Source organism: Aquarana catesbeiana, linkage group LG12 (assembly GCF_042186555.1).
Source record: "Aquarana catesbeiana isolate 2022-GZ linkage group LG12, ASM4218655v1, whole genome shotgun sequence".
Classification (NCBI taxonomy): domain Eukaryota; kingdom Metazoa; phylum Chordata; class Amphibia; order Anura; family Ranidae; genus Aquarana; species Aquarana catesbeiana.
In genome coordinates, this window is record NC_133335.1 from 1567005 (window position 1) to 1588272 (window position 21268).

At 49.6% G+C, this 21268-nt stretch overlaps 1 protein-coding gene across 2 annotated transcripts in view; it reads left to right on the forward strand.

The window, feature by feature from the left end:
• Positions 1 to 475: 475 nt before the first annotated feature.
• The window catches only part of LOC141113798 (uncharacterized), a 30366-nt gene continuing 9573 nt past the window's right edge, over positions 476 to 21268 (forward strand). The window contains exons 1-6 of one of the 2 annotated variants that reach the window (XM_073607088.1): positions 476 to 690; positions 2574 to 2651; positions 4494 to 4526; positions 6851 to 6934; positions 8665 to 8762; positions 16435 to 17126. In XM_073607088.1, coding sequence (XP_073463189.1) covers positions 586 to 690; positions 2574 to 2651; positions 4494 to 4526; positions 6851 to 6934; positions 8665 to 8762; positions 16435 to 17126 — 1090 coding nt within the window. In that variant the 5' untranslated portion in view covers positions 476 to 585. The remainder of the gene's footprint in view (positions 691 to 2573; positions 2652 to 4493; positions 4527 to 6850; positions 6935 to 8664; positions 8763 to 16434; positions 17127 to 21268) is intronic. The other variant, XM_073607087.1, reaches the window with a different exon arrangement.

Sequence of the window (21268 nt, forward strand, 5' to 3'; positions counted from 1 at the left end):
ACCGGACCCATTCCGAGGGGCCGATCACACAACACCTGACCCAGTCTGAGGGGCCGATCACCTACACCTGACCCAGTCTGAGGGGCCGAACACACAACACCTGACCCATTCCGAGGGACTGATCACACAACACCTGACCCATTCCGAGGGACTGATCACCTACACCTGACCCATTCTGAGGGTCTGATCACACAACACCTGACCCATTCCGAGGGGCCGATCACACAACACCTGACCCATTCCGAGGGACTGATCACACAACACCTGACCCATTCCGAGGGACTGATCACACAACACCTGACCCATTCCGAGGGACTGATCTCGGTGGGTATAAAGGTCAGCTGTGTGCCTTCCATTCCTCTCACATTCATTAACAGAAATATTTAGGAGAAGATAAACTTCCCGATGAGGTGCCCAGGAGAGCCGTGTGATTCCAGTAGACACACAGTCCTAATGGCTACAGGTGTCCAGAGGTAATAAGAGGTTAATAGTGGGCGGGGCTGGAGGCGTCAGGTGTGTTTAGGAATGTGGACAGGGAGATGGGGAAGTTAAAATTCACAAGGAAGTTCAGAGACTTTTCTGATAATGGCTTCAGAGGATCCCCCGGCAGAAAGCTCCCCCGATACGCTGATCCCTGTCCAAGAGAACCTGTCCTTCCAGAGCTACCTCCGCAAGAGGAAGGACACCCTGGTAAGACCATCTCTATGGAACGATGCTCTGCAGATCTGTGGGGAGTGGTGAGATAATCTGCAGAATATATCAATATGGATCTGTCAGGAGGGGGAGGGGACAGAGCGATGTTCTGCAGAATATATCAATATGGATCTCTCAGGAGGGGGAGGGAGTGATGTTCTGCAAAATATATCAATATGGATCTGTCAGGAGGGGGAGGGGAGGGAGTGATGTTCTGTTCTGTGTTTCCATGTTTTGTATTCCATGGACTCTTCCATGTTCTGTCTCCTCTCCCGTGTTGTATGTTTCGTCTCCTCTCCCGTGTTGTATGTTTCGTCTCCTCTCCCGTGTTGTATGTTTCGTATCCTCTCCCGTGTTGTATGTTTCGTGTCCTCTCCCGTGTTGTATGTTCCGTGTCCTCTCCCGTGTTGTATGTTCCGTGTCCTCTCCCGTGTTGTATGTTTCGTGTCCTCTCCCGTGTTGTATGTTTCGTGTCCTCTCCCGTGTTGTATGTTTTGTGTCCTCTCCCGTGTTGTATGTTTCGTGTCCTCTCCCGTGTTGTATGTTTCGTGTCCTCTCCCGTGTTGTATGTTTCGTGTCCTCTCCCGTGTTGTATGTTTCGTGTCCTCTCCCGTGTTGTATGTTTCGTGTCCTCTCCCGTGTTGTATGTTCTGTCTCCTCTCCCGTGTTGTATGTTCTGTCTCCTCTCCCGTGTTGTATGTTCTGTCTCCTCTCCCGTGTTGTATGTTCTGTTTCCTCTCCCGTGTTGTATGTTCTGTCTCCTCTCCCGTGTTGTATGTTTCGTGTCCTCTCCTCTGTTGTATGTTTCGTGTCCTCTCCCGTGTTGTATGTTTCGTGTCCTCTCCCGTGTTGTATGTTTCGTGTCCTCTCCCGTGTTGTATGTTCTGTCTCCTCTCCCGTGTTGTATGTTCTGTCTCCTCTCCCGTGTTGTATGTTTCGTGTCCTCTCCCGTGTTGTATGTTCTGTCTCCTCTCCCGTGTTGTATGTTCTGTCTCCTCTCCCGTGTTGTATGTTTCGTGTCCTCTCCCGTGTTGTATGTTCTGTCTCCTCTCCCGTGTTGTATGTTCTGTCTCCTCTCCCGTGTTGTATGTTCTGTCTCCTCTCCCGTGTTGTATGTTCTGTCTCCTCTCCCGTGTTGTATGTTCTGTCTCCTCTCCCGTGTTGTATGTTCTGTCTCCTCTCCCGTGTTGTATGTTCTGTCTCCTCTCCCGTGTTGTATGTTCTGTCTCCTCTCCCGTGTTGTATGTTCTGTCTCCTCTCCCGTGTTGTATGTTTCGTCTCCTCTCCCGTGTTGTGTGTTTCGTGTCCTCTCCCGTGTTGTGTGTTCCGTGTCCTCTCCCGTGTTGTATGTTCTGTCTCCTCTCCCGTGTTGTATGTTTCGTGTCCTCTCCCGTAGCGAGAAGAAAACACCAAAGCTCCAGGCAGATCCACGGAGACAAATACTTCTCCTCTAGAATCAGAGAGCCCCGGGTGCTGTACAAATGAAGATGAGCGGAAGAACTCTGGACAGCCGCACCCTGAAGAAAGGTTCTTATGCCTTTTATTGAAAACTTGGGATCACATAGAACAAACCACAGCACAGTGATACAGAAATTAACTGACGCATTTCACACTATAATAAGTGCTTACTCATAGCTATTATAGTGTGAAACGCGTCAGTTTATTTCTGTTCAGAGTGCGGCTGTCCAGAGTTCTTCTGCTCATCTTCATTTCCCCTCCCGTAGCACCGGGTCATATCTGTGAAATCACGGATCTCTGACACACTTGCAGCCTCCTAGGTAACGGATCTCTGATTGAATGAAGAGGAGGAATAATCCTCTTCCCGCCCCTCCCCCTCCCTCACTATTTTTTTCTTCATTGCTTAGTTTTCTCTTTTACAGAAATTTAATTGGGCGAAATATTGGTTCAAACTTCAGAACACGACACTCTACTTCTACACCAACAAGGACCAGCAGGAGGTGAGAAAAGGGAACATACCTAAGTATTATCAGGAGCACCTGAGACAACTGAGCTTACTCTGCTCTGGGTACCGAGTGCATAACACACAAAGCGCAGGGGTCAGGAGTAATCAGAGTGCAGGGGCAGGAGTCAGGAGTAATCAATGAACAGAGTGCAGGGGTCAGGAGTAATCAATGTACAGAGTGCAGGGGCAGGAATAAGTAATGAACAGAGCGCAGGGGTCAGGAGTAATCAATGTACAGCGTGCAGGGGCAGGAATAAGTCATGAACAGAGCGCAGGGGTCAGGAGTAATCAATGTACAGAGTGCAGGGGCAGGAATAAGTAATGAACAGAGCGCAGGGGTCAGGAGTAATCAATGAACAGAGTGCAGGGGTCAGGAGTAATCAATGAACAGAGTGCAGGGGCAGGAATAAGTAATGAACCGAGCGCAGGGGTCAGGAGTAATCAATGTACAGAGTGCAGGGGCAGGAATAAGTAATGAACAGAGCGCAGGGGTCAGGAGTAATCAATGTACAGAGTGCAGGGGCAGGAATAAGTCATGAACAGAGCGCAGGGGTCAGGAGTAATCAATGTACAGAGTGCAGGGGCAGGAATAAGTAATGAACAGAGCGCAGGGGTCAGGAGTAATCAATGAACAGAGTGCAGGGGTCAGGAGTAATCAATGAACAGAGTGCAGGGGCAGGAATAAGTAATGAACCGAGCGCAGGGGTCAGGAGTAATCAATGTACAGAGTGCAGGGGCAGGAATAAGTAATGAACAGAGCGCAGGGGTCAGGAGTAATCAATGTACAGAGTGCAGGGGCAGGAATAAGTCATGAACAGAGCGCAGGGGTCAGGAGTAATCAATGTACAGAGTGCAGGGGCAGGAATAAGTAATGAACAGAGCGCAGGGGTCAGGAGTAATCAATGAACAGAGTGCAGGGGTCAGGAGTAATCAATGAACAGAGTGCAGGGGCAGGAATAAGTAATGAACCGAGCGCAGGGGTCAGGAGTAATCAATGTACAGAGTGCAGGGGCAGGAATAAGTAATGAACAGAGCGCAGGGGTCAGGAGTAATCAATGTACAGAGTGCAGGGGCAGGAATAAGTCATGAACAGAGCGCAGGGGGTCAGGAGTAATCAATGAACAGAGTGCAGGGGTCAGGAGTAATCAATGAACAGAGTGCAGGGGCAGGAATAAGTAATGAACAGAGTGCAGGGGTCAGGAGTAATCAATGTACAGAGTGCAGGGGCAGGAATAAGTAATGAACAGAGCGCAGAGGTCAGGAGTAATCAATGTACAGAGTGCAGGGGCAGGAATAAGTCATGAACAGAGTGCAGGGGTCAGGAGTAATCAATGTACAGAGTGCAGGGGCAGGAATAAGTCATGAACAGAGCGCAGGGGTCAGGAGTAATCAATGAACAGAGTGCAGGGGCAGGAATAAGTCATGAACAGAGCGCAGGGGTCAGGAGTAATCAATGAACAGAGTGCAGGAGCAGGAATAAGCCATGAACAGAGCGCAGGGGTCGGGAGTAATCAATGAACAGAGTGCAGGAGCAGGAATAAGCCATGAACAGAGCGCAGGGGTCAGGAGTAATCAATGAACAGAGTGCAGGAGCAGGAATAAGTCATGAACAGTGCAGGGGTCAGGAGTAATCAATGTACAGAGTGCAGGGGTCAGGAGTAATCAATGAACAGAGTGCAGGGGCAGGAATAAGTCATGAACAGAGCGCAGGGGTTAGGAGTACCCAGCACAGTGATTTAGTGGCCGAGCATCTAGTATGTCTATAATGTATGGTGAAATGGCTGAAGTGTCATTGGGGTGCTTTTCTTGACTCACAATTTTTGTCTTTCTCTTTCAGACTTCTCTGCGTGGTCAGTACTACATGTTCTCTGTAAGTAACATAGCCTGATGGCGTGTAGATTACATGATTGTGTAATGCAGATATCTCTGTAATAAAAAGGACAAGCTGGTAATGAAGTTGAAGTGTTATATGAAGGTGATTAGGGGGGCGACTAGGCTCAAGTGGTGGGTCACAGGGAGGTGGCTAGACCCAGGTAAGGAGTAACAGGGAGGTGACTAGACCCAGGTAAAGAGTAACAGGGAGGTGATTAGACCCAGGTAAGGAATAACAGGGAGGTGACTAGACCCAGGTAAGGAGTAACAGGGAGGTGATTAGACCCAGGTAAGGAGTAACAGGGAGGTGGCTAGACCCAGGTAAGGAGTAACAGGGAGGTGGCTAGACCCAGGTAAGGAGTAACAGGGAGGTGACTAGACCCAGGTAAAGAGTAACAGGGAGGTGATTAGACCCAGGTAAGGAATAACAGGGAGGTGACTAGACCCAGGTAAGGAGTAACAGGGAGGTGATTAGACCCAGGTAAGGAGTAACAGGGAGGTGGCTAGACCCAGGTAAGGAGTAACAGGGAGGTGGCTAGACCCAGGTAATGAGTAACAGGGAGGTGACTAGACCCAGGTAAGGAGTAACAGGGAGGTGGCTAGACCCAGGTAAGGAATAACAGGGAGGTGGCTAGACCCAGGTAAGGAGTAACAGGGAGGTGGCTAGACCCAAGTAAGGAGTAACAGGGAGGTGGCTAGACCCAGGTAAGGAGTAACAGGGAGGTGGCTAGACCCAGGTAAGGAGTAACAGGGAGGTGACTAGACCCAGGTAAGGAGTAACAGGGAGGTGACTAGACCCAGGTAAGGAGGAACAGGGAGGTGGCTAGACCCAGGTAAGGAATAACAGGGAGGTGGCTAGACCCAGGTAAGGAGTAACAGGGAGGTGACTAGACCCAGGTAAGGAGTAACAGGGAGGTGAAAAGACCCAGGTAAGGAGTGACAGGGAGGTGACTAGACTCAGGTAAGGAGTAACAGTGAGGTGGCTAGACCCAGGTAAGGAGGAACAGGGAGGTGACTAGACCCAGGTAAGGAGTGACAGGGAGGTGACTAGACTCAGGTAAGGAGGAACAGGGAAGTGACTAGACTCAGGTAAGGAGGAACAGGGAGGTGAAAAGACCCAGGTAAGGAGTGACAGGGAGGTGACTAGACTCAAGTAAGGAGTAACAGGGAGGTGACTAGACCCAAGTAAGGAGTAACGGGGAGGTGACTAGACCCAGGTAAGGAGGAACAGGGACGTGACTAGACCCAGGTAAGGAGTAACGGGGAGGTGACTAGACCCAGGTAAGGAGGAACGGGGAGGTGACTAGACCCAGGTAAGGAGGAACGGGGAGGTGACTAGACCCAGGTAAGGAGGAACGGGGAGGTGACTAGACCCAGGTAAGGAGGAACGGGGAGGTGACTAGACCCAAGTAAGGAGTAACGGGGAGGTGACTAGACCCAGGTAAGTAGGAACAGGGACGTGACTAGACCCAGGTAAGGAGTAACGGGGAGGTGACTAGACCCAGGTAAGGAGGAACGGGGAGGTGACTAGACCCAGGTAAGGAGGAACGGGGAGGTGACTAGACCCAGGTAAGGAGGAACAGGGAAGTGACTAGACCCAGGTAAGGAGGAACAGGGAGGTGACTAGACCCAGGTAAGGAGGAACAGGGAGGTGACTAGACCCAGGTAAGGAGTAACGGGGAGGTGACTAGACCCAGGTAAGGAGGAACGGGGAGGTGACTAGACCCAGGTAAGGAGGAACGGGGAGGTGACTAGACCCAGGTAAGGAGGAACGGGGAGGTGACTAGACCCAAGTAAGGAGTAACGGGGAGGTGACTAGACCCAGGTAAGGAGGAACAGGGACGTGACTAGACCCAGGTAAGGAGGAACAGGGAGGTGACTAGACCCAGGTAAGGAGGAACAGGGAGGTGACTAGACCCAGGTAAGGAGGAACAGGGAGGTGACTAGACCCAGGTAAGGAGGAACAGGGAGGTGGTTACACCTGGGGGAAAGGTGACTAGACTCATGTGAGAGTTAAAGGGAAGGCTAGATGAGCCAAGGTGATGAGGTCTGAATGAAGGATGATGGGGAGGTGACAGGCCCCAGTATGGAGTGATAACAGGGTGCTGAGGTATCCAGGTGTGAGGGGTGATGGGGAGAAAGTGTTGTCATATGCAGGGTGACGGGGAGGTGTCCCAGAGAGGGGGATATGGCAGAGGTGGGGCGGCGGGGGTATAAATTGTTATGGGCTGATATACCTTTCCGGCCCTGTATAATCCCAGCACCTCTGTATATTCTCTAGTACTGCGCCCCCTGCTGGAAAATGACTTCTCTTCCCTACAGGTGCAGTCAGTGAGAAGTATGAGTGATGCAGATGGAGATTTCACCTTTGAGATTGTCATGAAGAACGGCAAACGGAAATTACTGGTGAGACATTCCAGACGTCCCCTCCAGGCCTGTGATCCAATCACAGAGCAGACCTGCGGAGGGGTGTACACTGTGTTGTCATATACAGGTACTGCGGAGGGGTGTACGCTGTGTTCTCATATACAGGTACTGCGGAGGGGTGTACACTGTGTTGTCATATACAGGTACTGCGGAGGGGTGTACACTGTGTTGTCATATAGAGGTACTGCGGAGGGGTGTACACTGTGTTGTCATATAGAGGTACTGCGGAGGGGTGTACACTGTGTTGTCATATAGAGGTACTGCGGAGGGGTGTACACTGTGTTCTCATATACAGGTACTGCGGAGGGGTGTACACTGTGTTGTCATATACAGGTACTGCGGAGGGGTGTACACTGTGTTCTCATATACAGGTACTGCGGAGGGGTGTACACTGTGTTCTCATATACAGGTACTGCGGAGGGGTGTACACTGTGTTGTCATATACAGGTACTGCGGAGGGGTGTACACTGTGTTGTCATATACAGGTACTGCGGAGGGGTGTACACTGTGTTCTCATATACAGGTACTGCGGAGGGGTGTACACTGTGTTCTCATATACAGGTACTGCGGAGGGGTGTACACTGTGTTCTCATATACAGGTACTGCGGAGGGGTGTACACTGTGTTGTCATATAGAGGTACTGCGGAGGGGTGTACGCTGTGTTGTCATATAGAGGTACTGCGGAGGGGTGTACACTGTGTTCTCATATACAGGTACTGCGGAGGGGTGTACACTGTGTTCTCATATACAGGTACTGCGGAGGGGTGTACACTGTGTTCTCATATACAGGTACTACGGAGGGGTGTACACTGTGTTGTCATATACAGGTACTGCGGAGGGGTATATGCTGTGTTGTCATATACAGGTACTGCGGAGGGGTGTACACTGTGTTCTCATATACAGGTACTGCGGAGGGGTGTACACTGTGTGGTCATATAGAGGTACTGCGGAGGGGTGTACACTGTGTGGTCATATAGAGGTACTGCGGAGGGGTGTACACTGTGTTCTCATATACAGGTACTGCGGAGGGGTGTACACTGTGTTGTCATATAGAGGTACTGCGGAGGGGTGTACACTGTGTTCTCATATACAGGTACTGCGGAGGGGTGTACACTGTGTTGTCATATAGAGGTACTGCGGAGGGGTGTACACTGTGTTCTCATATACAGGTACTGCGGAGGGGTGTACACTGTGTTGTCATATAGAGGTACTGCGGAGGGGTGTACACTGTGTTGTCATATAGAGGTACTGCGGAGGGGTGTACACTGTGTTCTCATATACAGGTACTGCGGAGGGGTGTACACTGTGTTCTCATATACAGGTACTGCAGAGGGGTGTACACTGTGTTGTCATATAGAGGTACTGCGGAGGGGTGTACACTGTGTTCTCATATACAGGTACTGCGGAGGGGTGTACGCTGTGTTCTCATATACAGGTACTGCGGAGGGGTGTACACTGTGTTCTCATATACAGGTACTGCGGAGGGGTGTACACTGTGTTGTCATATACAGGTACTGCGGAAGGGTGTACACTGTGTTGTCATATACAGGTACTGCAGAGGGGTGTACACTGTGTTGTCATATACAGGTACTGCGGAGGGGTGTACGCTGTGTTGGGGGCCCGGGACACGGCTATGTTGTCTGTCATGGATGAAGCAATAAAGGGGCACTCCGGCAGCAGATTAATATACAGGTATATATATCTTTCAGAGCGCTGAGTCTGCAGAACTGCGAGACGTTTGGGTAAATATCCTGTGGAAATCCATGCAGCTGCCCGGACCCGGCCGATACAAGTCCTCCTGTACCTGGTACACCATTCTTTATCGGTTAAATTATTATCATCCCTTTGTATAGCTCTGACATATTCCTGTGTGCAGTACAAAGAACACTGAGTCAATCACAGCCGTCCAATCACTGGAATGAAAGTGAATCGTTCATTGACTGCAACTCCGGGAGAGACTTTCCTTATCCGTCTGCCAGAAACAAAGATGGATGACGCACAGGACACACACAGCACACATAACATACATGGTGCACAGGACACACACAGCACACATAACATACATGAAACACAGGACACACACAGCACACATAACATACATGAAACACAGGACACACACAGCACACATAACATACATGAAACACAGGACACACACAGCACACATAACATACATGAAACACAGGACACACACAGCACACATAACATACATGAAACACAGGACACACACAGCACACATAACATACATGAAACACAGGACACACACAGCACACATAACATACAAGGTGCACAGGACACACACAGCACATGTTCACGGAGTCTCACCACCCCCCTTTATATCAATGTCCACAGTCCCCCTTTAAAGCAGTCCCACGGGGACAGCACTGTCATATAAAGGGTACTGCACTGTAATGATTATAGGGGCCCTTTACAGTGCAGTCCCCTTTTATATCACGTTGCCCGTAGCAATCACAGCTCCCCCTATCACAGTGCCCCTTATAGTCATGGGCCGCCCTTCACAGTCACAGGCCCCCCTATCACAGTGCCCCTTCTAGTCATGGGCCGCCCTTCACAGTCACAGGTCCCCCTATCACAGTGCCCCTTCTAGTCATGGGCCGCCCTTCACAGTCACAGGTCCCCCTATCACAGTGCCCCTTATAGTCATGGGCCGCCCTTCACAGTCACAGGTCCCCCTATCACAGTGCCCCTTATAGTCATGGGCCGCCCTTCACAGTCACAGGTCCCCCTATCACAGTGCCCCTTGTAGTCATGGGCCGCCCTTCACAGTCACAGTCCCCCCTATCACAGTGCCCCTTGTAGTCATGGGCCACCCTTCACAGTCACAGGCCCCCCTATCACAGTGCCCCTTATAGTCATGGGCCGCCCTTCACAGTCACAGGCCCCCCTATCAAAGTGCCCCTTGTAGTCATGGGCCGCCCTTCACAGTCACAGGCCCCCTATCACAGTGCCCCTTGTAGTCATGGGCCACCCTTCACAGTCACAGGCCCCCCTATCACAGTGCCCCTTATAGTCATGGGCCGCCCTTCACAGTCACAGGCCCCCCTATCACAGTGCCCCTTATAGTCATGGGCCGCCCTTCACAGTCACAGGCCCCCCTATCAAAGTGCCCCTTGTAGTCATGGGCCGCCCTTCACAGTCACAGGCCCCCTATCACAGTGCCCCTTGTAGTCATGGGCCACCCTTCACAGTCACAGGCCCCCCTATCACAGTGCCCCTTATAGTCATGGGCCGCCCTTCACAGTCACAGGCCCCCCTATCACAGTGCCCCTTATAGTCATGGGCCGCCCTTCACAGTCACAGGTCCCCCTATCACAGTGCCCCTTGTAGTCATGGGCTGCCCTTCACAGTCACAGGCCCCCCTATCACAGTGCCCCTTGTAGTCATGGGCCACCCTTCACAGTCACAGGCCCCCCTATCACAGTGCCCCTTGTAGTCATGGGCCGCCCTTCACAGTCACAGGCCCCCCTATTACAGTGCCCCTTGTAGTCATGGTGTCCCCTTTCCTCTTTAACAACACAGTGCCCCCTCCAATCTCTGCTTCCCCTTTGGCAGAGACAGTTATCATCCTGTGTCTATTCTCTCAGGCCTCCAATGCCATCCTATTACTAGGGCAGGGGGCAGGAGGAGTTGCAGATCGGGACGGAGGGCGGGAGCTGCTAAACTATCATGTTACCAAGCAGGTGGCTTGTTAATATGAAAAGTCTCCCACTCTCTATCCCGATCTGCAGCTCCTTCTGCCCTCTGCCATGCTGATAGGATGGCATTGGAGGCCTGAGAGAATGCACACAGGGTGCCAAATGGCACGGCCATGGTCTGTGACTGAACTGTCAGACTGCACTCACCTCCTGTGCATCGGCGGCGGGCTGCTTATCAACAGGCCACAGACTGTAGCAGTCCACAGCCCAGGGGTTGGGGACCCTCTGGTATAACATGAAGGTGAAAGACTGCAAGATGAGGATTATACAGTGAGTACAAAAATCTTATTTCCTGCACAGGTCCACTTTAGTTTGCATGATCCTGGCACAGGATCACTTTAGTGTGCATGATCCGGGCACAGGATCACTTTAGTGTGCATGCATGATCCGGGCACAGGATCACTTTAGTGTGCATGCATGATCCGGGCGCAGGATCACTTTAGTTTGCATGCATGATCTGGGCACAGGATCACTTTAGTGTGCACGATCCGGGCACAGGATCACTTTAGTGTGCACGATCCGGGCACAGGATCACTTTAGTGTGCACGATCCGGGCACAGGATCACTTTAGTTTGCACGATCCGGGCACAGGATCACTTTAGTGTGCACGATCCGGGCACAGGATCACTTTAGTGTGCACGATCCGGGCACAGGATCACTTTAGTGTGCACGATCCGGGCACAGGATCACTTTAGTGTGCACGATCCGGGCACAGGATCACTTTAGTGTGCACGATCCGGGCACAGGATCACTTTAGTGTGCACGATCCGGGCACAGGATCACTTTAGTGTGCACGATCCGGGCACAGGATCACTTTAGTGTGCACGATCCGGGCACAGGATCACTTTAGTGTGCACGATCCGGGCACAGGATCACTTTAGTGTGCACGATCCGGGCACAGGATCACTTTAGTGTGCACGATCGGAGCACAGGATCACTTTAGTGTGCACGATCGGGGCACAGGATCACTTTAGTGTGCATGATCCGGGCACAGGATCACTTTAGTGTGCATGACTTGGGCACAGGATCACTTTAGTGTGCATGATCCAGGCACAAGATCATTTTAGTGTGCATGCATGATCCTGGCACAGGATCACTCTAGTGTGCACAATCCGGGTACAAGATCACTCTAGTGTGCACAATCCGGGCACAGGATCCCTTTAGTGTGTATGATCCAGGCACAGGATCACTCTAGTGTGCATGATCTGGGCACAGGATCATTCTAGTGTTCATGATCCGGGCACAGGATCATTCTAGTGTTCATGATCCAGGCATAGGATCATTCTAGTGTTCATGATCCGGGCACAGGATCATTCTAGTGTTCATGATCCGGGCATAGGATCACTCTAGTGTACATGATCTGGGCACAGGATCATTCTAGTGTTCATGATCCGGGCACAGGATCATTCTAGTGTTCATGATCTGGGCACAGGATCATTCTAGTGTTCATGATCCGGGCACAGGATCACTCTAGTGTGCATGATCTGGGCACAGGATCACTCTAGTGTGCATGATCTGGGCACAGGATCACTCTAGTGTTCATGACCCGGGCACAGGATCACTTTAGTGTGCATGATCGGGGAATCTAGTGTGCATGATCCGGGCACAGGATCACTCTAGTGTTCATGATCCGGGCACAGGATCACTCTAGTGTTCATGATCCGGGCACAGGATCACTTTAGTGTCCATGATCTGGGCACAGGATCACTTTAGTGTTCATGATCCGGGCACAGGATCACTTTAGTGTGCATGATCCGGGCACAGGATCACTTTAGTATGCATGATCGGGGAATCTAGTGTGCATGATCCGGGCACAGGATCACTCTAGTGTTCATGATCTGGGCACAGGATCACTTTAGTGTGCATGATCGGGGAATCTAGTGTGCATGATCTGGGCACAGGATCACTTTATTGTGCATGATCCGGGCACAGGATCACTCTAGTGTGCAAGATCCGGGCACAGGATCACTCTCGTGTGCAAGATCCGGGCACAGGATCACTCTAGTGTGCATGATCTGGGCACAGGATCACTCTAGTGTGCATGATCCGGGCACAGGATCACTTTAGTGTGCATGATTGGGGAATCTAGTGTTCATGATCCAGGCACAGGATCACTCTAGTGTTCATGATCCGGGCACAGGATCACTCTAGTGTTCATGATCCGGGCACAGGATCACTTTAGTGTTCATGATCCGGGCACAGGATCACTTTAGTGTTCATGATCTGGGCACAGGATCACTCTAATGTTCATGATCCGGGCACAGGATCACTCTAGTGTTCATGATCCGGGCACAGGATCACTTTAGTGTGCATGATCGGGGAATCTAGTGTTCATGATCCGGGCACAGGATCACTTTAGTGTTCATAATCCGGGCACAGGATCACTTTAGTGTTCATGATCTGGGCACAGGATCACTCTAGTGTTCATGATCCGGGCACAGGATCACTCTAGTGTTCATGATCTGGGCACAGGATCACTTTAGTGTGCATGATCGGGGAATCTAGTGTGCATGATCCGGGCACAGGAACACTTTAACCTCTTCAGCCCCGGAAGATTTAAGTAACCCCCTTCATGACCAGACCATTTTTTACAATATGGCACTGCATTACTTTAGGCTCTGTTCACACCTAGGCGTTTTTTTTTCAGGCGGGAAGTCGCACGTTTTGTGCCGCATTTTTTGCTGTGTTTTTGTACAGGTCAAAAGGTCACCAATGTAAAAAGCATTTTCACAGCTAAACTCTGTTTTATACAGTGGTACGCTATTTATTCTATTATCTGGTTTTTGGTTTATCATATTCCTGCTACACGCCTGATTGCACGGTTATGCAGTGAGCTTTTGTAGCAGAGGGTCAAACACACATGTTGTTTGGCATACAATAGGATTTACCAATATTGTATTTGTTCCCTCGTACACATCAATACACCGCTAACAACACACCATACACCACACCATACACCTCTGACACCCTGAACAATACAGAGGGTGTAACACACTTCAGCACGCAATTCATTCTGGTTTCGTTTTTATTTTTTTATTATCAAGACCCAATTGCATTAGGCGGAACACTTCGCACTTTAAACACCCCACAACAGTAGCACTTGAATTAGCACTTTTTTTTCTCTTTAAAAAGGATTTTTCACGGGGATTCTGCTGCAGGTCCCTATTATCTGGTTTCCATTTATTTATTACTAATTCTAAAAAATCAGAGGATCCACGCCTTTCCATTAATAAGCAGAAAACGCCTGTAATCTGCCCAAAAAAGAAGCCCCTGTACTTTTTTTGAGCTTCAGGCGTATTGCTTCAGATGACAAAACGCTCAGATGTGAACGGGGGCCATTGAAATGAATGGGATTTGTCTTGTTGAGCGTTTTTAGAGCTGAGGCTTACAGCAGAAAAACGCCCAAAAACGCCTAAAAACGCCTAGATGTGAACAGAGCCTAAAAACGAAACCCTCAGGTGTGATTGCAGCCTTCCTGACAACTGCGCGGTCGTGCGACGATGAACCCAAATACAACTAATGTCCTTTTTTCCCCACAAATAGAGCTTTCTTTTGGTGGTATTTGATCACCTCTGCGGTTTTTATTTTTTGCGCTATAAACAAAAAAAGTCAGACAATTTTGAAAAAAAACAACATTTTTTTTTTTTTTACTTTCTGCTATAAAACATCCAATAAAAAAATGTAAAATAATCAAATTTCTTCATCAATTTAGGCCAATATGTATTCTGCTCCATATATATATATATATAAAAATATCCCAATAAGTGTATATTGATTGGTTTGCACAAAAGTTATCGCATCTACAAACTATGAGATAATTTTACGGATTTTTTTTTTTATTCACTAGTAATGGCGGCGATCAGTGATTTTTAGTGGGACTGCGACATTGCGGCGGACAAATCGGACACTAACTGACACTTTAGACACTTTTTGGGGACCAGTGATCAGAACTAAAAATATACACTGTCACTGTACTAATGACACTGGCAGGGAAGGGGGTAACATCAGGGGCGATCAAAGGGTTAAATGTGCTCCTAGGGGAGTGGTTGCTAAGTGTGGGGGAGGTGCTATAACTGTGGGAAGACTGCTTAGCAGAAACACAAGATCTCCATTTTCCTCCCTGGCAGAGCGGCGATCTGCCTCTCCTGAGAACGATCACTGGGTGCCGGCCTACATCGGGTCTGCTGGACCCGCTGATTGGCTCCCGATGTGTCCAATCACAGAAGGAGTGTGTCGGCGGCGGCGTTGCGCTCACGCGCCCCAGACCCAGTGCAGGAAATCACGTACCGGTACGTATGTAGGAGGGCTGCCCTGCCGCAGTATATGTGCGTGGGGTGGTCTGGAAGAGGTTAACTAGATGAAAGGTCATTGTTCCCGACGTCTCCATAGCTCATGTCTGAGAACTAAAAGGGGGAGATTTACTAAAACTGGAGCACTCAGAATCTGGTGCAGCTCTGCATGGCAGCCAATCAGCTTCTACCTTCAGCTTGTTCAGTTAAGCTTTTAAAATAAATACTGGAAGCTGATTGGTTTTTGTGGAACATTGTGTCAGATTTTGCACACTCCACTTTTAGTAAATCTCCCCCAAAGTGTCATATACAGTGGGTAAAATAAGTATTGAACACGTCGCCATTTCTCTAGGTAAATCTATTGGTAAAGGTGATATTGACATGAAATCTTTCCCCACATGTCGGTAACAATCCATGCAATCCATACATACAAAGACACCGAAACAAATCCGTTCAGAAATGAAGTTCTGTGTAATAAAATGGAAGAACACAGAAAAAGTATTGAACACATGAAGAAAGAGAGGTGCACAAAGGCTTGGAAAGCCAAGATATCAGCTGGTTCAGTCTCACCTGATGGCCTATAGAATATAGTCTGGTCAGAGGAGACCAAAATGGAACTCTTTGGATGCCATAATACACCCCATGTTTGGAGGTCACATCACCCCAAAAACACCCCCATACCAACAGTGAGGTTTGGAGGCGGAAACATCATGGTGTGGGCGGGGCTGTTTTTCAGCAAACTTCATATCATTGAAGGAAGGATGAGTGGTGATAAAAATCTGCAGCCATCTACCAGGATGATGAAGATGAAACGAGGGCGGACATCTCGGGGGGACATCTCGGGGGGACATCTCGGGAGGACACCTCTGGAGGACATCTCGGGAGGACATCTCAGGAGGACAATGATCCCAAACACAAAGCCAAGGAGAAAGAAAATAAAGCTGCTAGAATGGCCCATCCAATCACCTGACTTGTATCCAATAGAAAATCTATGGAAAGAACTAAAGATCAGTTCATAGAAGAGGCCCACGGAACCTTCAAGATTTGAAGACCAAAATCACACCTGAGCAACGCATGCGACTCGTTCCTTCATACAGGAGGCGTCTTGAAGCCATCATTTCCAACAAAGGATTTTGTACCAAGTACATTTCAGTTAGCGGGTTCAATACATTTTCTGTGTCCTTCCATTTTATTACACAGAACTTCATTTCTGAAGGGATTTGTTTTGGTGTCTTTGTATGTATAGATTGCATGGATTGTTACCGACATGTGGGGAACATTTCATGTCAAGATCACCTTTACCAATAGATTTACCTAGAGAAATGGTGACAGGTTCAATACCTATTTTACCCACTGTATATTTACAATGGAGGACAGTTGAAATCACAGACACACCATTTAAAATGTATATAAATTCTGATTCTAACATTCACATTCCCTGATAGACTCAGCACTGACCAGTGAGGCCTCATTTTAGGTACGACATCCCACAACTGATCAAGAAGTTCAGCTTCTCCTCCAAAGATGATAAACCTGATGATAATCTGAAGATCGGTCAGCCTGTGGTGGTCACTGAGGACAACAATCTGAAGATCGGTCAGCCTGTGGTGGTCACTGAGGACAACAATCTGAAGATCGGTCAGCCTGTGGTGGTCGCTGATGACAACAATCTGAAGATCGGTCAGCCTGTGGTGGTCACTGAGGACAACAATCTAAAGATCGGTCAGTCTGTGGTGGTCACTGAGGACAACAATCTGAAGATCGGTCAGCCTGTGGTGGTCGCTGATGACAACAATCTGAAGATCGGTCAGCCTGTGGTGGTCACTGAGGACAACAATCTAAAGATCGGTCAGTCTGTGGTGGTCACTGAGGACAACAATCTGAAGATCGGTCAGCCTGTGGTGGTCACTGAGGACAACAATCTGAAGATCGGTCAGCCTGTGGTGGTCACTGAGAACAACAGTCTAAAGATCGGTCAGCCTGTGGTGGTCACTGATGACAACAATCTGAAGATTGGTCAGCCTGTGGTGGTCACTGATGACAAGAGTCTTAGGAGTGTTGGTCAGCCTGTGGTGGTCACCAATGAAAACAATATGAAAGACAATGGTCAGCCTGTGGTGGTCACCGATGACATCTCTGAACAGCCTCCAGGAGCAGTACAGGCTGCTGGTAAGCATATAAAACTGAGTACTTCCAGCACTGCTGTTTACACTAACACTACACACATAACCACTATCGGCTCTATTCCAAGTTATTGTAACATTTACGTTTTACTTTGACATTTTGCTTCCTTCTGTTCCATAGACATGTAGCCCACTGTTTGGGTCCCGAGGTTCTTTCCCAGTATGTGTACCAGCAGCCAGGAAAACTGTCATAGTCACTCTTCCGGCTCAATGATCAGTCTCTTTTTGATGCTTTATTTTATTATAGCCCTCACCTGTGAAGACTTCAGACCAGATCCCCAAAAAAGAAAGTCCCTCTGTCAGCTCTAGCTCCTCTTCAAAAAAAACCTCCACTCTCTCGGCCTCCTAGACTCTGTTCTGCTGGTTCTCCTCCTACCTACCTAAGAGCTGCATCAATGTCACCTACAACTCTACCTCCTCCTCTTCTATTCCTCTTTCTGTGGGGCTGGGGGGCAGGCTCTGTTCCTCCTTGGAACCTTTTTATTCTACCTGCACACCTCCTCCCTAGGCCAGTTAATAACCTTTCAATGCATCTCTATGCTGATGACACCCAGCTCCATCTCTCTACTCACCTCACCTCTAGATCTATCTCTCTGCTCCTCACCTCCAGATCTATCTCTCTGCTCCTCACCTCCAGATCTATCTCTCTGCTCCTCACCTCCAGATCTATCTCTCTGCTCCTCACCTCCAGATCTATCTCTCTGCTCCTCACCTCCAGATCTATCTCTCTGCTCCTCACCTCCAGATCTATCTCTCTGCTCCTCACCTCCAGATCTATCTCTCTGCTCCTCACCTCCAGATCTATCTCTCTGCTCCTCACCTCCAGATCTATCTCTCTGCTCCTCACCTCCAGATCTATCTCTCTGCTCCTCACCTCCAGATCTATCTCTCTGCTCCTCACCTCCAAATCTATCTCTCTGCTCCTCACCTCACCTGCAGATCTATCTCTCTGCTCCAGTCCTCACCTCACCTCCAGATCTATCTCTCTACTCCCCACCTCGCCTCCAGATCTATGTCTCTGCTCCTCGCCTCCAGATCTATGTCTCTGCTCCTCGCCTCCAGATCTATGTCTCTGCTCCTCGCCTCCAGATCTATGTCTCTGCTCCTCGCCTCCAGATCTATGTCTCTGCTCCTCGCCTCCAGATCTATGTCTCTGCTCCTCACCTCCAGATCTATCTCTCTGCTCCTCACCTCACCTGCAGATCTATCTCTCTGCTCCAGTCCTCACCTCACCTCCAGATCTATCTCTCTACTCCCCACCTCGCCTCCAGATCTATGTCTCTGCTCCTCGCCTCCAGATCTATCTCTCTGCTCCTCACCTCCAGATCTATCTCTCTGCTCCTCCTCCAGATCTATCTCTCTGCTCCTCACCTCCAGATCTATCTCTCTGTTCCACACCTCCAGATTTATCTCTCTGCTCCTCACCTCACCTCCAGATTTATCTCTCTGCTCCTCACCTCACCTCCAGATTTATCTCTCTGCTCCTCACCTCACCTCCAGATTTATCTCTAGGCTTCTCACCTCACCTCCAGATTTATCTCTCTGCTCCTCACCTCCAGATTTATCTCTCTGCTCCTCACCTCCAGATTTATCTCTCTGCTCCTCACCTCCAGATTTATCTCTCTGCTCCTCACCTCACCTCCAGATTTATCTCTCTGCTCCTCACCTCACCTCCAGATTTATCTCTCTGCGCCTCACCTCACCTCCAGATTTATCTCTCTGCTCCTCACCTCCAGATTTATCTCTCTGCTCCTCACCTCCAGATTTATCTCTCTGCTCCTCACCTCCAGATTTATCTCTCTGCTCCTCACCTCCAGATTTATCTCTCTGCTCCTCACCTCCAGATTTATCTCTCTGCTCCTCACCTCACCTCCAGATTTATCTCTCTGCTCCTCACCTCACCTCCAGATTTATCTCTCTGCGCCTCACCTCACCTCCAGATTTATCTCTCTGCTCCTCACCTCCAGATCTATCTCTCTGCTCCTCACCTCTAGATCTATCTCTCTGCCCCTCACCTCCAGATCTATCTCTCTACTCCCCACCTCGCCTCCAGATCTATGTCTCTGCTCCTCGCCTCCAGATCTATGTCTCTGCTCCTCGCCTCCAGATCTATGTCTCTGCTCCTCGCCTCCAGATCTATGTCTCTGCTCCTCGCCTCCAGATCTATGTCTCTGCTCCTCGCCTCCAGATCTATGTCTCTGCTCCTCACCTCCAGATCTATCTCTCTGCTCCTCACCTCACCTGCAGATCTATCTCTCTGCTCCAGTCCTCACCTCACCTCCAGATCTATCTCTCTACTCCCCACCTCGCCTCCAGATCTATGTCTCTGCTCCTCGCCTCCAGATCTATCTCTCTGCTCCTCACCTCCAGATCTATCTCTCTGCTCCTCCTCCAGATCTATCTCTCTGCTCCTCACCTCCAGATCTATCTCTCTGTTCCACACCTCCAGATTTATCTCTCTGCTCCTCACCTCACCTCCAGATTTATCTCTCTGCTCCTCACCTCACCTCCAGATTTATCTCTCTGCTCCTCACCTCACCTCCAGATTTATCTCTAGGCTTCTCACCTCACCTCCAGATTTATCTCTCTGCTCCTCACCTCCAGATTTATCTCTCTGCTCCTCACCTCCAGATTTATCTCTCTGCTCCTCACCTCCAGATTTATCTCTCTGCTCCTCACCTCACCTCCAGATTTATCTCTCTGCTCCTCACCTCACCTCCAGATTTATCTCTCTGCGCCTCACCTCACCTCCAGATTTATCTCTCTGCTCCTCACCTCCAGATTTATCTCTCTGCTCCTCACCTCCAGATTTATCTCTCTGCTCCTCACCTCCAGATTTATCTCTCTGCTCCTCACCTCCAGATTTATCTCTCTGCTCCTCACCTCCAGATTTATCTCTCTGCTCCTCACCTCACCTCCAGATTTATCTCTCTGCTCCTCACCTCACCTCCAGATTTATCTCTCTGCGCCTCACCTCACCTCCAGATTTATCTCTCTGCTCCTCACCTCCAGATCTATCTCTCTGCTCCTCACCTCTAGATCTATCTCTCTGCCCCTCACCTCCAGATCTATCTCTCCACTCCTCACCTCACCTCCAGATCTATCTTTCTGCTCCTCGCCTCCAGATCTATCTCTCTACTCCTCACCTCGCCTCCAGATCTATGTCTCTGCTCCTCGCCTCCAGATCTATGTCTCTGCTCCTCGCCTCCAGATCTATGTCTCTGCTCCTCGCCTCCAGATCTATGTCTCTGCTCCTCACCTCCAGATCTATCTCTCTGCTCCTCACCTCACCTGCAGATCTATCTCTCTGCTCCAGTCCTCACCTCACCTCCAGATCTATCTCTCTACTCCCCACCTCGCCTCCAGATCTATGTCTCTGCTCCTCGCCTCCAGATCTATCTCTCTGCTCCTCACCTCCAGATCTATCTCTCTGCTCCTCCTCCAGATCTATCTCTCTGCTCCTCACCTCCAGATCTATCTCTCTGTTCCACACCTCCAGATTTATCTCTCTGCTCCTCACCTCACCTCCAGATTTATCTCTCTGCTCCTCACCTCACCTCCAGATTTATCTCTCTGCTCCTCACCTCCAGATTTATCTCTAGGCTTCTCACCTCACCTCCAGATTTATCTCTCTGCTCCTCACCTCCAGATTTATCTCTCTGCTCCTCACCTCCAGATTTATCTCTCTGCTCCTCACCTCCAGATTTATCTCTCTGCTCCTCACCTCCAGATTTATCTCTCTGCTCCTCACCTCACCTCCAGATTTATCTCTCTGCGCCTCACCTCACCTCCAGATTTATCTCTCTGCTCCTCACCTCCAGATCTATCTCTCTGCTCCTCACCTCTAGATCTATCTCTCTGCCCCTCACCTCCAGATCTATCTCTCCACTCCTCACCTCACCTCCAGATCTATCTTTCTGCTCCTCGCCTCCAGATCTATCTCTCTACTCCTCACCTCACTTCCAGATCTGTCTCTCTGCTCCTCACCTCCAGATCTATCTTTCTGTTCCTCACCTCCAGATCTATCTCTCTGCTCCTCGCCTCCTTCTATCTCTCTGTTCCTCACCTCCAGATCTGTCTCTCTGCTCCACACCTCCAGATCTATCTTTCTGTTCCTCACATCCAGAT